The 17,555-nt window shown below is 41.3% G+C and overlaps 3 protein-coding genes across 3 annotated transcripts in view; all 3 read right to left on the reverse strand.

Annotated features, from left to right (window-relative positions):
- Window positions 1–525: 525 nt before the first annotated feature.
- On the reverse strand, window positions 526–8,807 carry mief2 (mitochondrial elongation factor 2). The gene is made up of 8 exons (XM_080029041.1): window positions 8,668–8,807; window positions 6,744–6,903; window positions 5,981–6,146; window positions 5,762–5,859; window positions 4,237–4,413; window positions 3,558–3,721; window positions 2,673–2,825; window positions 526–1,913 (listed from the first exon to the last, which is right to left on the reverse strand). The coding sequence occupies exons 2-8, from the start codon at window positions 6,879–6,881 to the stop codon at window positions 1,403–1,405; spliced, it is 1,407 nt and encodes a 468-aa protein (XP_079885167.1). The 5' UTR covers window positions 6,882–6,903; window positions 8,668–8,807; the 3' UTR covers window positions 526–1,402.
- A 1,655-nt stretch (window positions 8,808–10,462) lies between these two features.
- On the reverse strand, window positions 10,463–15,017 carry alkbh5 (alkB homolog 5, RNA demethylase). The gene is made up of 4 exons (XM_080029967.1): window positions 13,703–15,017; window positions 13,516–13,596; window positions 13,283–13,426; window positions 10,463–11,377 (listed from the first exon to the last, which is right to left on the reverse strand). Exons 1-4 carry the CDS (start codon window positions 14,428–14,430, stop codon window positions 11,218–11,220), a joined length of 1,113 nt encoding a protein of 370 aa, XP_079886093.1. The 5' UTR covers window positions 14,431–15,017; the 3' UTR covers window positions 10,463–11,217.
- Window positions 15,018–16,652: 1,635 nt separating this feature from the next.
- myo15ab (myosin XVAb) overlaps window positions 16,653–17,555 on the reverse strand; it is a gene marked incomplete at both ends in the record, with an annotated part of 44,243 nt that continues 43,340 nt past the window's right edge. Inside the window, 3 exons of the mRNA XM_080029909.1 lie at window positions 16,653–16,754; window positions 16,867–17,007; window positions 17,129–17,262. Of these exons, the coding sequence (XP_079886035.1) occupies window positions 16,653–16,754; window positions 16,867–17,007; window positions 17,129–17,262 (377 nt within the window). The remainder of the gene's footprint in view (window positions 16,755–16,866; window positions 17,008–17,128; window positions 17,263–17,555) is intronic.

Raw genomic sequence — 17,555 nt, forward strand, 5'->3', positions numbered from 1 at the left:
TGTGCAGGATGTACTTGTGTGTGCTGTAGTAGGCCTATATTGTTATTCTAACCGATGTTTTCATTACTTTGTCCATCCCAGTCATATCCAAAAGGGTATAGCATAAATATCAGAATCACGTATAGGCCTAATGCAATATCCTATTGTAAAGTAACCCTTTATAAACACAGTGAAACCTCTTAAAAACCATTATGATTGAAATAGAATAGTACAGTGGGTCTCAAACTTAGATTCTTTTTTACATTTGTTAAACATTTAGTGACCGTCTCTCCTGTGGTAGGTCCAGAGGGTGCGGTTGAGGAAGCACAGCGGGACCGGCCATCCTCCTTGCTTATAAAGAAACTTCAACCAGTCTCAGTCATGTTTCAGTGCTTAATATTGTGTGTATTCTTTGTCGTCTACAATTAATTTGTTAATTTAAACAATGGCAGAACTCACCTCTTCCTGGTTTTCTTCTTAGCAGAGGGGTCGGGATGAAACATAATAGTTGTACTCAGTAAAACATCAGGGGACACTAAGTGAGAATCTAAATAAAGGCTTTATTTGTAATTACAGTTTCACTGGTCAATCAGAGAAAATCCATTTTCTTGCACTCAGCTAGAAACACAACTGAAAAAAATGTCAACATCCATACTGTATTTAAAAGCAAGTACATAATCATCAGGCAACTTCCACCATCATTTAAAGGCTTAGTTTACCCAAATGAGATTGGCAACAGACGGAACACTAAACAAGACAAACAAAATACGGCACACTTCAACCGCCAGAAGGATAAAATACACATTTAGTTAAATAAGTCCAACTCCAACAGAATGAATAGTTTAATGAGTGCAGCACACCCTCGCGGTTTCAAGCAGGTCATTATTTCTCTGCATAGGTGGAATATATTAAAAGGAAATTTAGGAAACTTGTAAAGAGCACACACTACCGATTAGAGGATAGAAAGAAAGTATGCACTACTCCTTCTCTGCTGCTAATGGATATACTGTATTAACGGCATATTACATTGCAGCCTTGGCCGTGGTGTGTGTGTGTGGGTCGTTATGATCAGGCACATCGTTCAAAAAAAATCCTTAGAAACACTTCCTCAGCTCCTTTCCTTGGCACGTCTCCATTCCGTGGAGTGATTTGTTTAGCTTGATTATTATCACTTTTATATCCCAGTCACTTCTCCTCCTCCAGTGTAGACATCAGTCCATGGTGCCTGCCATTTCGTCAAACCAACTGTAACCCGGTTTCCTTGCATCATAGTAGGACGGAGGAGCTAAATGTCGAGAGTAGTCAGTGGGAAAAATACAACATGTTTGCCTTGAAGCAAACACTCTGGATGATAAAAGATGACTCCTTTGATCTCTGCGTGTGTCAGAGCTGGAGAGATGTGAAGCTTAATGTGTGCAGACAGTTATATGAGCAGTATCTCAGGCTCCGACACAGCGCAGTAGAGCATGAAGCCCATCTGATCCACCTGGTCCTCCGACAAGCCGCTCAGCAGATTGACGGCCGGCTTGAAGTAGCTGTGTAACGCCCCTTGTTCCAGGTAGCCAATCAGCTCCGTGACACACTGCTGGAACCTCACGTCCAGACTGATCTGGGACCAGTCGCTCTCACTGTCACTGAGGTGCAGGATGAGGTTGGCCAGCGGGGCGGCTTGGAGCGCACGCAGTGCCGGGTTCAGCCTGCATGCCGCCTTGAGGGTTTTGAGCACCAGTCTGCGGTTTCCATTGTCAGCAGTGTCGAGCTGTGTCAGGCGCTGGGTCTCCCACGGGTAGAGGGACAGGTGCCAGGCGTTGACCCAGGGAGAGGTGAGCTCAGGCTGGGCCGTCAGCACCACATCCCCCTCCCTCAGCAGAGGCAACATGCTGATGAACAAGGGCTGCTCGCTGCCATCTGACACACTGTCTTCATTTCCAGGCCTGGAGGATTACAACAGGAGAGAGGTTCATTAGGTTTTATTATTTTAACTATTTTAAATGTAGAGAATGACAAAAGTAACAAAAAGAATACAGTGCAGAGAGAGAACAGTAACCAAAACAGGAAAGCTGAAGGCTATCAACCAAAAACAATGAACTGAAAGACATTGAATAACCTTAAAACTGTGGGGAACGGCAGGGTTAGGGTAAGGTCATGTGCACTTTACTACAAATGGCCTCTTTGAGGACAATAAAGTTCTCAACTAAACTTAACTAAAGGCAGCACCACAAATGTATTCATAGTCATTTTTAGCATTTGAGCCATTGTTTGTTCACATACAAATATCCATGAGTGCAGCATTAGAGATAACACGTTTTTCTTTAACCATCCTGTTTACCCAGGGGAATTTAAGATTTTTTTGGATTATTTGACATGCAAGACTGTGGGAAGGCCGTTACATATATCAGGGACAAACATTTAGCAAAAAGATAAATGGAGGATGCTGCTTACTATTGAAACTGTGCAAATGTTTACTATATAATAATATCACTTTTATAATAAAAACAATGGATCAAAATAATTAAAGTGTTGAATATATGAATTGAGACTTTAAATAACACAGTATATCAGTTAATCGCTGCATCAAAAACTATTTAACAATTGTATCAAGGCTTTTTAAACTTTAACGTGTACAACCTAATAATGTAAAATGACACAGAATCTGTGGTGTAAAAAAAACAACAATAAAAAGAGACACACACCTTATCTCCAGTCTCAGGTCTGGTACTCCTTGAACTGGCCTGATGAGACAGTCCATAGTGCTGCTGATGACCGGCCAGTTTATAGTTTCCATGACAGCTTTACTAAACATGTTCACAACAGCCTCTGCGGACAGGTAACCGCCCACCAGGTATCTACAAGAGACAAGAGGCACGTTTTAGTCCAATGGCTATATTTTCAGGCAGGATATTTCCCTGCATTACTATAGCTGTAAGTAAGTGTATTACTGCTGCTTCAGTAGAAGCTTCAAAAGGTGGTCATAAAGGCCTGCAAACGTAGCATCACACAGCTGAATTCTGTTGCTCGATAATGTTTAATTAAATCAGTGAGTCAACAGAGTCTGAACTGCTTTATATATCTGCTGAGCAGGATAAGGTCTGTGGTTTCATCTGCCACCTCTTATATACTGTATATTACACTCATCAATTTGATTCAATGTTCACATAAAGAACTATTGATGAAAGCTTATTCAGCTTTTCTTTCTCACATTTTAAGCTAAATATTTGTTGTTATTTGGAATTTGGATCAAACTAAACAATACATTTGAGGATGTCCCCATCAGCTTTGAAGTTTTCATTTAATCAATGACATATTCAAAAATAGATCAGATATATGTATTAAAGTAAATGATATGGTGATGACAAACATTAGTAGCAGCCGTTGTTTTAGTTGTAATTTACTGATTTACACACATGTTGGCATAAGGATTTCTCTGACAATCACTTCTTATTCTGCATTATTTGTAGTAAAAACCCAACTGTGTAATTAATCTTTCTAATCTACTTGTTACACCGTCCGAACCGATTTATATGACCAACAACTAAAAGTGCAGACTGCCTCACAAAAAAATGAAACGGAGTGATCACCTGTCCCAGTAGCTGAGTCCTCTGGGGAAATATTCCAGATTGACCCGTCGGACCATCCAGTGCAGAGGGTGTGTGAGCAGAGTTTCCTCTCCGGGGATCAGACGCCACAGAGTGGATTCCAGCTGGAGAGGCACCAGTAGACATGCATGGTCCGCACTCACCACCTTAAAACACACACACACAAAAAGTCGCATTTATCGAACACCTTGCTAGATGACATAATTAAAGGGCAAAACAGAATATAAACAGTATATTATCAGACATGAAAAAAGAGTGAGTGAGTGGCTGTGTTCGAAACGGCCTACTAACGTCCTCCATCCTACATACTCAACATGTATATACTACATACTGTCTACTTAACGACCGATTGTGTATGCGAGGTTCGTCGGGCCGTTTACACCGAAGTATACAGAAGCAATAAAGGATTTTTAAAAACCTTCCGTGTCGTTTGGAAAGTCGCAATGCATTGTGGGGCGGTTTTGTAGTAAAGGTAACCTATCGATCCATACACAAAAATCTTCCCGGAAGTAAGTACTCATCCAGGCATTTCTCGCCTGCTAAAACTCGCATACACAACCACAACATACTCAAATTGACGTCAAATATATAGTAAAAGTAGGACGTTAGTAGGGCTTTTCGAACACAGCCAAAGAGTGAGTGAGTGAGTGTGTGTGTGTACCTGCAGGTCATCCAGTAGAGAACCACCCAGGCTCATTTCTCCCAGGGGCATGTCAGGATAACGGTTGTGCAGAAAGCCTTGGATCTCGGTGCAGATGTCCAGAGCTAGAGACTGAGCCCTCTGCACCTCGGGTGGAGATAGTGCGGCCCTCGTGTGATAGTACTGCTGCAGTCGCTCCTGAACACAGTTTACACTGTTTTACAATCATACAAAGGATGGCAAGCAGGTTCAGCGAACCCTTCCATCATATACCTACAACATGATCATTACCTGGCTTTACTGAAACAAGTAATTTTAATTAAAAGTATTGATTAGGGAAAATCTAATTTGATGCATTTTTCCACATGTTCCATATACAGTCTATGGTTCCTACATTACCAGGTGTCTATTGCCCTATCAGCTTTCCAGAGATGCAGAACAGAATATGAAGGTTTCTAACTATTCCTAAAAAGATACAATTAGCATAAGCTTTCTTTAAAAGCCAAATCCCATTGTTACAAATCCTGTCTTTCGTCCAGTCATGCGTCTGTGTCTGCTCCACTAACATTTACTTTAACAAATGATTTAATGTTCCCAGTACAGAGAAATCCAATCCACAACTTTTCTGCTCATGCGGATGTTCTACACACTCAATCAAAGCTGTTTCATGCGTGTGTGATTTCTTCTACACAGCCAGTTCACAGGCTTACTCAGTATTTGATTATGCCGGGTTCTCTGGGCTCTGTGCAGCCTAACCAGTGCATAACAATGTGTATCCCCTAAGCCCTGTGCTTTACAAAACATGGTACACATGCATAAATGAATGAGCCAACACTGAGCAGAGCTTAAACAGCAGCTGCTAAAACAGACTGTATAATCTACAGTATGTTTTCAAAAGCTCAGAGGTGAAATGTCAATGAGTAGGGATGGGTATAGTTCTAAAAGAATTTGATTTCAGTACAGATAACGATATCTTGACTTCGATTCCCGTTCCTCAACGATACTTTTTTTTTGATAGCAATTTTATGAAATCCGTTTTAATAAGATGACATAACACATTATGGTACAAAAAACAAACAAACTTAAGTTTTTTTCATCAACTTTTGGGCATCTTTAACATAATTTATATAAATTAAACTTTAAATACTAACTATTAAACTTTGAAATTGATCTAACTACCTTCAGATGACCACAAATCTCCTGAGCCACTGCAGCTCTAACAAAATACACAGGCATAAAGGAACTAAATGTAAACAATACAATGAATCAATGCAGAATTAAAAAGGTGCATATCAGTATGCAATGCTCACTGATGCATACTGCATATAACCCATGTTGTAAACTTGTGTATATTCCCTTGAGGCCTCGAGACAGCCAATCACCAGCACTTTTAGATCTTGGCACATCTTGCATGTTGCATGCTTATTGGCCCTAACCCTAAGGTATTGAAATGTGGTATTGAACTAAATTTTCGATACGGATGTGGAAGCATTTCTGTCGGTGCCAAAAAAAAAATACCCAGACCTATCAGTGAGAGCGTTAGTACCTGCAAAGTGAGGACGCACAACTGGAGTCTCTTGGACTTTGCCTCAGGTTTAGACTGTACCTCCAAAGAGGACTTCTGAGGTTGTTGGCACAGGTCAGCTGAGTGAGAAAGAGGTTAAACAGCTGTCAAGTAATATCAGAAGGCTACAATGATAATTAGAATGTATGTAAGTGCGTATGTGATCGTTTTGTGTGGGTGCACACTTTAAATTGCAGATACCTTTCTGTTGTTTGGCTGCCTTGGCAACATGTTTCATGACCACGCCCTCTATGCCCTTCTTGATCAGTGTGGGGGAAGCAGACACCAGACTCAGCTCCTCCCAGCTCTCAGCCATCTTCTGCTCCACCTTTTCATCGTCAGCTGCACGGCCTGCGCGCTCTATCAGCTAGACACAAACACACTCATCTTCACTGGGCCCATTTACCGCATGACTGCTAACACACTGCCCAAATACATACACTGTGTTCATATGCTGCCATCTGCCACCCGGCAAACTCATTTAGATTTAGGGGGCACAACAAGATGACCTTGGGCAACTTCGAGAGTTTGCAAATAACATATTTTACATAACTGCTGACCGTTTTCCAAAATGTTCCGCCTATATTTTTGTCATCAAGGCAATAGAAGAATCCCATAGATTCCACTGCCATACAAACAGTGACCTACAATTGCTGAAAATGAAACATGAACAATCTGTTGGGAGACATTTTTTCTGCCTTAACCCGTACTTCGGTATTTGATGACTGATCACATTCTTGGGAATGCAATCAACCTATTTGTAGTCCACACAATGAATATTTATTTTTTGTTTGACATTCAGCCACTTGACTTCAGCAAATCTATAAGTGGACTGGACTTTACTGAACAAACAACTCAATAAACAGTGTTCCTTTGATTGGTACTAGCATAGCTCTTTTCAGACTCAAAAACTGCAGATGGATTTTTCCATATGCACAAGAAGAGAAGATTTAAAAGCACTCACTCGTTTCACTGCCAGTGTGGCGATTCCAAGCATGGCAGCCCCACCAACTCCCAGAACCAGCCGGGCGTTGGACAGCAGGAAGTCAATCACCATGGCGATGCCATCCTCCCCTCGCCTCCGACTGCCGTGGAAGTACATTTCTTCCTTTTCCTGGGTTAGCCTTGGGAAGGGGGAACACATAAACTCCAGTGAGCAGAAAGTAACATAAGACATGACTGTCTGGTAGAGGGAACATGTGCTTTGTCTGCAGAATTACTTATCTCTACAAATCCTGAAAGGCAGCTTCACATCTACATGAATGTTATGAAGTCAGAATACCAATGAGAAGAACTGACAGGATACATTACGTTTAATCAGCAGTGTAGTCAGCAGATCAGCTGAGTAATATTCAAATATACAGACAGGTGAGAAAAAAGAAAATAATTTTTTGGATAAATGAGTGGTGACACTTAACAATGCAAATGCCTTTAAACATGGCAAGACGAATCCCTGGCAACACTCCCTGTCATCTTTATCAAAAAAACATCAAATGAGGGAGTATCTATTGGAAGAGCTCCATTTGGAGAATCTAGGCCAGGGATCATGATCACTTAAGCCATTGGGGACTTTTAATAATGGTGGGAAAGAAAACATTTATATGAACTCAGATTTAAAACTTTGAACTGCTCCTTTAAACTTTGCCCTCTCTAAAGAAGACAGGTAAACTAGCATGCGGCCATGATATAAATATACATACAGTTTGTACAAACCTAAATATGTGCCCTGTTCTTATCATATTTAGCTCCAGGCACCTGAGATCTAGAAATAGCCATAAGGAACTCAACCAGTTTTAATTAGGAACCAGTTTAACCAAGTGTGTGTCACTTCTCCTTGCCCAAAGTACAGGATCCCAAGAATGGAGACCTGGTCTATTATTAGAGCAATTACATGCTTGTGTGTCACACCGGCGGGGTCAAATATATAACACAACCTTCCTGGTCAAGTTACAGTACAACAAATGTCTGCAGCACGTACAGCACTGAGGTGACACGTTTATTAGATTAGGGCAGAGTTTATTTTTCTGTTTAATATTACTGACTTTACCATTAGGTAAAGTTGACCGGTGACTGTTACCCATCACTGGTCGAGCTGATTATGTCTGTAAACAAATGGAGCAACTGATAAACAAAGATCAGTCAGTCAACAGTGCTATTACCCCCATATGCTGTTTGTTGTTTCCCACCAGCATGATGGTGTTTTACCAAAATACCCTATAGTTAGATGTAGAATTTTAGTTGATGATAATCCCAAATACTTTAGTAATACAGTGCCACATTTTCAGCATTAGCAATATCATACACAACCTGGTGGTTTGTGTGCATGTGATGACAAGCAAACGGTCCCCATGTGACAATAACAAGGTAATGCTATGAACATAACGGCTTTGTAATACCATTTTACTGTTGTGTTTGTGGAAGTCAGCACTGACCAAAGGTGGCAGCACTGCAACACAACAACGGCGAGTAGTTACAAAAGGACACAGCAAAAAAGAGCACTGTGACTTCTACAAAGATCATCTTAAAAAAAGGTTTTGAACTTAACTAGCTAAATATAATTACATGTCACTCTCCTGGCTGGACTATTGACACGTATACACCTTATATGGTGTGATAGTAAGTGACACATCCTCACCAGTGTTTCTATACAGACTACAAATGTAACGCCAGGGATCAATAACAACGACAGCTACAATCCTAACACTACAAGTGTTCATCTAGTTAACCTACATGACCAATTAATGTTAACTATTGTAATGTCGGCAGCATAACGAGTAGCAGCAAACTAAACTCCTGTTAGCAGCTAAGCTAACGTCAGTTGTTATAGCTATCCAGCTATTTAAGTTAGTTAGTTACGTATCCCTCCTACAACAGTTTAATATACGTACCACTCAGTGCGCAGCAAAATATAACTGTCCGGCTCAACACCATTAGCCTTTGATACAATGCGTATTTCGACGCTCTTTCCGCGTAAAGTTACTTTCTATCGTTGACGGACATAGAGTAAATATAGCTAACAGCTGCAGGGTACTTCTTCTTCCTTTTAAATTGCGGTAGGTGACTTTGCAGTAGCGCATCAGGAGGGGCTCTGGTGTCCACGGGTATTACACCAGGAGCTGGCAATATAAAATCCAACGAATAAAACGGGTAGCCTACATTTGTTACATTTTGATTTTAGTGCCAGAAATGTCTGAATTTGAAAATCCATGAGAAACTCTTTTCAAAACAAGCTGCTGATTGATTTGACATGCCATTCTGTCAATTATTGTCTTTCTTCCTGCATTAATAACAAATTTATGCAAATGCGGTTTACATATACATTTGAAAAGGGAAAAGTAAATGAACGTGAAGCTGTTCCCATTCTCTTAACTGTATTTCCTTTTTTTGTCGGTTTGTGAACATTATGATCATAATTACAATGATTTTGTTAATTGTTTTAGAGACTGTGTGGCCTTTGATTGTGCAATTGAAATATTTAAAAGCAGATACATTTTGCATATTTTGTTTATTGAATTATAAATATATTTTTGGAAATATGTCAAGGATGCATAATATACAATTAATGACATATAAGGGGATACATACATTTCAAATTGTTTTTCCTTTTCTCCTCTCACCTCAAGTGAAAATCATCTTATTATATGATCATAGAAACATAAATTAACATTGTTTTCCCAAAAAACTAATTTAAAGTTAGAAACTATTAGATTTCAATGAGGATGTGCCTGACTAATCTACAGCAGTCTTTATGGAGAAAACCTCCAGAAGTTAAATTTCAATTGTTATGAAATTAATACAAATGTAGCTTTATTTTCAGTGACCTGTAGCCACTTCAACTTCAGGTAGGTTGAGTAAAAACCCCAAATTATTAAGAGATAAAGGGAGTGCAGAGTGGATAGAAAACCAAGAAAATATGTCAGATAAACCAGTTTATATATGGCATTAGTTTTGAAAAAAAAGTTCTTAAGTAGCGGTCATCTGGACTTTGTAGCACTTTATGTCACAAATCCCAAATCTGGACAAAATAAATAACTTTAAGGGAAACTATATTGTAGTCAGGATTGAAGAGAAACATACCTCCAATACTGTGGCCAGTTATTTTTCTCCTAACATAAGGTTCCTTGTGCCGAGGCCTGATACTCAATCAGGCAGCGTCATCAATGGACAATCCTATTTTACTGGATGGCAGACTAACTCTGTGGAGACAATTCCAGCTTTATTTCAGTCAGCCAGCACCTTCGTAGCCTCAAGTGTGACCAATGAAGCCTAGGAATCTCCTCATGTGTCACTAGTGTCCACAAAGTCAGTGTCTCATTCTCTTAGTTTCAAGAGCTTCAGTATTTTCCCCATGCAAACTATTACCTTTAACTTCTCAAGTTAACAACTGCTGCAGAGCTTAAAACCACCTCTTTTCCCTTAGGAAGTGAGTTCTCCTCAGAACAAGGTCATGTTTGTGTGTAACTCCAGACTAACCTAGCGGTCAGCTAGTAAGTATGTCTGCCAAAAGGCTGACCGGGAGCAAAAAAACACATTTATCTATGTTTACACAGCAAACTGCAAGGTTAAATACATGTGGAAATTGACTCTCAATTAGGCCCTGAGTTAAGACACCAGTTAAAAACAGGATAGGATTGCTTATGCTCAAAGTAAGTTCCGACTAACCCAAATATCACCCAATTTAAATGAGGAAAAAATAGATTTAATATAGAACAGCAATAACACAGCCTCTGTTACTATATAAGGTAAAGAAACTTCAGGCTGAAACAGGAGTGTAAGGCCTGCGTTTTTCATCACTCCAGAAAGCATCGGTTTAGTTGATGCACCATATTGTCAAATCATAACACAGAAAGCCTGGCTGCACATTTGGCAGTTGTTTTAACTTAAACTGCAATAGGGAGGCAAAGGGCAAAGATCTGGGATGGCACAGTAAAGGTAAGGATCAGAAATGTAGGCGCGAATAAACAAAAGGTTTCTTTCTGCATAAAAGTTCGCCCCAATCAAAGACTATACAAACTTATTGTACATTATAACAAGTTAGATTACAGCTCAGGTTTTTCTTTTGTACAAGTCCATACATACATCTCTTTTAGCTCTTGTGGTCTGTAGTACTCTGTACATCATGGTTACAAAAAATACATGCCATTTTGAAGAATCTATGGACATATAAAGAATAAATGTTTCATTTAAAAAGGTAACGGAACAGTTGAACAACAGAAGCTAACTGAAGTGCGTAACTACAGACACGGCAGCTTTGTCAGCCAGAAACAAATATGCACTCAAACTGATCAAATCAAAATGCACACAACATGAGGACTGTGCTCCTTGTGCTGGACTAAAACTGGAGCCAGAAATTATGACTGATCAAAGAATGTCACAATATTGAAATACATAAAAGAGTGAGTATATTTATATGTGTACATGTGCGAGAAGAGAAGTGCTCAGTGGCGTCTCATTTTGACTTTACGTCCTGAGCTCTCCCTGTGTTTGCTGGAGTCTTGGCCACGCTTCCAGTAGTTCTCTGAGCTGATGCTGTGACGACGGGAACGGGAGAATGATGGACGTCTGTTCTCCTCTTTGTCCATCTCCAGGACTCTCGGCCTGGTGGAAGAAAAAAAGAAAGAAGAAGATGATGCCAAGTCAAGTTTGTATCATCCTTTATGACATCCCCCCACTGACTGCTTCACTACTGTATGGAACGCTGTTAGTCTTATCCATCTCCTTTACACAATGTGTCTTAAGCCCTTTTCTGACATTCAATACATGACTGGCCCCATCAAACTGTTGAAAGGCTTGTTGTTATTCGGTTTGTGGCTACTTTTACATCATTGTTCCTTATGTTTTCATTCTAACATGGCAGCACAATACAGAAAAGAGATGCAAGTTCACACAATATTTGACACCTGGTTCACGAGAGGGAGAATAGAGAGAGCAGCAAGTTTAAAGTGGTGTGATGAAAGACGAGAATTGTCTGTTCTCTCACAGGCTTCATTACTGATAGATTTGGAATGATTTTTGCCTTTGAAGTCAATGACCATTCGTCTTCGCTTCACACAGTGAATCCTAGATACATATTCACAATAATTGAATCATTTAACATTAAGGAGCTGATTCTGCCACCTGTTTTATTAAGTGCAGCGATGCACAATCACTCAATGGCAGGATGTTATGTTTTTTTAAATAGGCTTATCTTAAAAGAAAAACGATTTTAACAACTTAAAATGTACTCTTTCCAATTGTTCACTAATTATCTCACTACTGATTTTGTGTATAGAAGATGATGATTGAGATACATTTATCACACTGTGGTGTGAGAAGACTGGACAAGTCTCACTTTTCTCTCCGTGCATATTATCATACATTGTGCTGCTGCAGCCTTTACTTAAATCTGGCGTGTGCCAGGTTGATATAGTCTAGGGTAAAAAGTGATATTCAAAACTTACTAGGCCTGACGTAGTAACATTGTCAACACAAAGTCACCCATAGGTCCACTGGGTTCCTAATAACCCAGACCCAACCAAAACTGGAGTGTTTCTAAATTATATTCAGGCCTGAGTGGTTAGTATGACAATATCTAAGTGAGCTAACAGACCAAAAACAGCCCTACATTTAAATGAAACGCACTGGGCTGTGTTGGCTGTGTTTTATAAGGTCCTGGTGAGAGGATGAAATACGATTCCAGGAAGTATGACTGAACCAAGCGATATACGGGTCTGAAGGCTAATCCGAAGCCAAAACACTGCACAGTAATTATGTTTTGAGGAGGAATTTTCTGCAAGGCTATCGAACAGAAATACAGCGTTCACATTGCTGAGTAATCTACAAGGAATATGCGCTTTAACATATTTGATTTGCCAATGCAGCAGAAATTGAGCCTGGTTCAATGTTTCTGCCAGACGAACTTTAGGGATTATTGAATGTAGCGCTCCGAGTGGTCATCCCTACTGTGTCAACAGAAGGATCTAAATCAGATGAAAGAGAGGGCTGTTTGTATAACGCAGGAGGGCTGAAGTCAGTCTGATTGTGGCCGGAAACCAAAGTGGACCAACAGGATCTAATCATACAACGTGTCATAATCTTCGCAAAGTATGTTTTTTGGGCTGAAATTAAGAACAGAAAACGCATATAGTGTTACCTACCATTACTTCGTGTTAAGTGGTAGCCTATCATGTTCTGTTATGTCTCAATTTCTGGGTTTCCCTGAAGCTTAATATGACATTTTAAAAGTTTGAACACTTTGTTCTGAGGCTTGCCAAGCAGCTCTTTAAATCAGGGTTGACTCTTCTCATGCCTGTTTTAAGATTGGGTCTGTCGGCCTGTTTCAGATCAGGTGCAATGTGTATTATTTAAGGCAATCAAATACAAAATCCAGTTGATCCATCCCAAGAGGGGCAAAAGGTTAATGTGTAGCAGTACAAGCAGCAAGTAATACAATAATATTAAGCAACTCTTCCACAAGTCTGCATCAAGCGGACTCATGCTCGTGCTTGTATGAATGGTGTATACCTGTGAGCAGCATCAGCGTCTGCTCTGCGATGACTGTGAGAGCTGTGAGAGCGAGAGCGTTTGGCTTTGAGGGGGGCGGGTCTCTCTGCAGGAGAAGAGCTTATAAGGCCGTCAGAGTCAAGTCGAGGAGCATCAGGTCTGGTCCTGAAAAACAGACAGAGGGAGCAACAAATGAATAAGAGAAAGATTTCATACTAAACAATTACTGTTTAAGTGACAGTATGTTGACTCACATCCTCAGGATGATAACTGCACGCCTCTCCTTGATGTCTTGGGGCCTGATGCAATGGGTGATGTCATCAGCGGCATAGCCACTGAGAGAGAAAGATGTTTTAAGTGACAACAACTGCAGCCCTTGGCAGCTATACTAGCACATCAACTCTATCAATGCATGGCAGCAGCAAACACAGCCATAGTTACCTGAGGACTGTGACGCTGCCTCTCCTCACAGGCAGGACAAACACGGGCTCTGACACCCGGATCGGTTTGAACTGGAAGCGACAGCCGAAGCAGAGAGCGCTGTCGCTGAAGAAGGACACTGAGACGATGGGCCGAGCGAAGATGTGCAGAGGATCCACATGTGACACGATGCAGCCACCTGGTTGATAATCATTGATGACTGCGCTGTTGACAAACCCTTCGGGGATCACTCCGCTGGACACAAGGCGCTTGATCACCAGCTCATGCACCCATTTGGGGATCTCGTCCACTTCTCCCTTACGGTACAGCCTCTCCTGGCCCGGGCCCCGCTTCTCCAGCTGGGCTCCGTACGTGTAGCCCTCCCCAAAGAAGTACTTGTTGCGGAGGGGCGCCCTGTCCACGGTGTGCTCGCGGTAAAGTCCCGCCTCTGCTTGGGTCACCACGTCGTCTATCTTGTCCTCGATGAGGGCGCACTCCTCCGGGGTGAAGATATTCTTCTGCAAGATGCTGCTCTTCACCCGGTGTGCCTCCTGCTCCCGGAGATCCGTGCTGTCATCGCTGTGCTCGTGTTCGTACTCGTCATCGTCGGACTCCCGAGTCTTGCGCTTTTGCCCTTTTCCGCCGCTGCCGTTGCTCGCCCCGTCCACGTATTTGTTTTTTTCTTCGTCTCTGTGCGGAGTCATGGATTTGAGCTTCTCCCTCAGGTCAGAGTATCCGCTGGCTGCCATGTCAGCCAAAGCAACGGGAATGGCTGTTTGTGGTGCGACGTTGGCTCCTAGCTAACAGATAGCTGTATCAGCGCTGCATGTCAGCACTGTTACAACACAGGCTCCTCAATATGGACGGACCAAACGTCCAAAGAAGCCTTTAATAATGGATATCGCTAACTCTAACGGACCTCACTCTCACTTACAGCGTGGCTAAGTGGCTAGTATGAGCTTATTTGCTCCAACACAGGGTTTGCCTAGAAGCAGCAGCCAGGTGAGAAACTTGACAAACTCTAGAAGATATCATAAGACGCTTACAAACAAGCAGAGCTGTTATAAACGCTGCGTCGACACTACAGCACGCTCAGCCAGGAGAGGCTAACGATAGCTAGCTAGGCTAGCCTGGCTTGGTCTGTCCGTTGCCGCCTGCAAATACCGACAAACCACGCAGCAACATTTCCTATTTTTCACCGCTAAAACTCCAAATCTCCGTAGATGGGTTTTAACTCCAAGAGTCCGTCAGTAAAAACATTGTAATATATCCGGCTTGACCACGGTCAGTTTACACCACCATAGCCGTGTCTTCACGAGGAAAAAAGGCTGAAAATAAACTCGTGTAACCTGCCAGCGATCTGCGCATGCTCAGTGGTGACCTGACAGTGGGGGCGGGGCTATCACGTGTCAAATAAATCCATTTTTGGGAGCCTTCGGGGGGCCACACTTCAGACTGCTGCTAATTCTGTCCGACACTACTACACTAACCTTTATTTACTTCTATGAAGTCCAAACTGAATTATGGAGGCGCTGTTACGTAGCCTAGATAGATAGATAAATATGTAGTTAGATAGATAGCCTATAGACAGACAGACAGATAGATAGTGTGAGTAATTTTAATCTTACATATTATGCTTTTTACACTTATAGGCTACTTTTATATTGTATAGGCTACTTTTCTATGTTTATTAAATTCACATTCTTGAGCACTTTAGGCTCACCATCATGTAAGTGCACATAACAACACTATACATAGGCAGGCAGTTTCAGTAAATAGCCTACTTTGCCCAAGGTCAGGGGAGAACTATTTGTGTGGGATGTGCCAGCACATGACAACCAGCCTAGCAACGACCCCGCACCCTCCCTTCACCTCTCTATGAGCAGGGTAGTATAAACCATGAAATGTATCTTATGAAGACCAGCAAGAAGAAGACGTCATCGGGAAGCCAAGCCTAACGTGGGGCCAGCCTCTAACACATAGTCAACCAATCAGAAATAATGTGGGCTATTTGTTTCCATATAACACAATGTCCCACCATTTTATCTTTAGTCTTACTGGGGACGCTTTTTGAGAAGCAGTAAGCTCCATGTGGGCCTACATGTTTCTGCTCACTCAATTTAGATAATAAACCTTTAAGCTTTGAAATAAATCTTCTACTTGTTTTTCCTTCTTCAAGTCTGGTTAAAAGAACAAGAAATATTTTTCTAACAATAGATAGATAGATAGATAGATAGATAGATAGATAGATAGATAGATAGATAGATAGATAGATAGATAGATAGATAGATAGATAGATAGATAGATAGATAGATAGATAGATAGATAGATTGTTGATTATTGTAGACACTACAGCAATGCGATACCCTAATAGAATAACTCGTGATAGTTTAATTTTTTCAGGCAATCACTGCAGAATAACTCACATTTCCTTCTTTAAAATTGCTTGTTTTATTTTGATAAAATATTCTTTACAAAACAAGGAAGTTGATGCATTAATGTTGATTGAATACAGCAATTGTTTACACTTACATCAAGTTTGACAGAAAACAGCAATAAATAGAAAAATAAAAAAACATGTAACATATCATTTATAAAACTTTGTAATGACAAGGCACAGGCCTTACTGTTCACAAACAGCTTCTGTACAGATAACACATTCTTAAGGTTTAATAAAGTATAACTACAGTAGTAAGTGCAATCATGCATGTGTCAACCTGAAACGAAGATGAACTGATGATGACGCTATCTTCAGTTTTGTTCAGTTAACGCATTATAATTATCAAGTAAAAGACTGACTTAGGCATTCACATAATCATATCAGTGTGTGTGAGACACCACAAACACCTGAAGGCAAAAGGAGGTAGGCTATTTAGAAGGGTTTCATCCGATGTGTGTGTGTGTTTGTGTGTGTGTGTGTGTGTGTGTGTGTGTGTGTGTGTGTGTGTGTGTGTGTACAATCGAACGTGTGTTACAACATGGTGATCTCGCTGGGTGGAAGGGTGAGCCTCTTTTCCCGCACAGTTATCATGTTTTCCACCTGCATGGCGATGACTCGACACAACTCCAGGCCCTGAAGAGAAAAACACAGTCGACGTGAACACACACACACACACCTAACAGCTTCACTGAGAACGATCACGTGTGTGTGTGTGTGTGTATGTGTGTGTGTGTTTGTATAATACCTGCTCCAGCTGTAGCTGAATGACCCGCTGTGTGTTCATGTCGCCCAGCGTGATATCTACGTATGGGTAACTGGTTCCGGCGGTGGGCCTTTGGGTGCGGGTAGAGTGCACCTCCACCAGGGGGACCACTGTCATCAGCTCCTGCACCACAGACACCAAGAATTATTACTCACAAATGTCTACTGAAACTATGTGACTCTGAGCTTGTATATAATTCACGACGGGATGAGTCATAGCAGTGTGTGTGTGTGCTGCTCCTTACATGCGTGTTTTTGTGCAGAAAGTTGAGGCCATGTTGATTGACAGCAACGATGCAGGGGGCGTAGAAAGTGGTGGAGCTGCTGCTGTGGATGTAGAAGAACGAGGAGCCAAACATGGGGAATGCACTGACCAGCCCTGCACACACGGACACAGTGGCATTTAACAAGAGGGAGCACAAATTGTCAATGTTTTATACTGTGAGCAGGCACTGCATGAATTTGAAAGCAAATAAACAACAGACTTAATTAAAGAGGCACCTCACAGATTTAACACAGCCAGTTCAGTTTACAAAATGTAACCTGGTAGTTTTAATCAGGGTTATCTCAGCTTGGGCTTGGAGACTGTACATTTTTAAGTAGAAGGGCTGCATTAAAAAATAGGGGGCATGGAGTCTTCCCCTTGAAAAAAGGTTAAAATAAGAAACAGTT

Source organism: Ammodytes marinus (assembly GCF_949987685.1).
Source record: "Ammodytes marinus genome assembly, chromosome: 6".
NCBI classification, from domain to species: domain Eukaryota; kingdom Metazoa; phylum Chordata; class Actinopteri; order Uranoscopiformes; family Ammodytidae; genus Ammodytes; species Ammodytes marinus.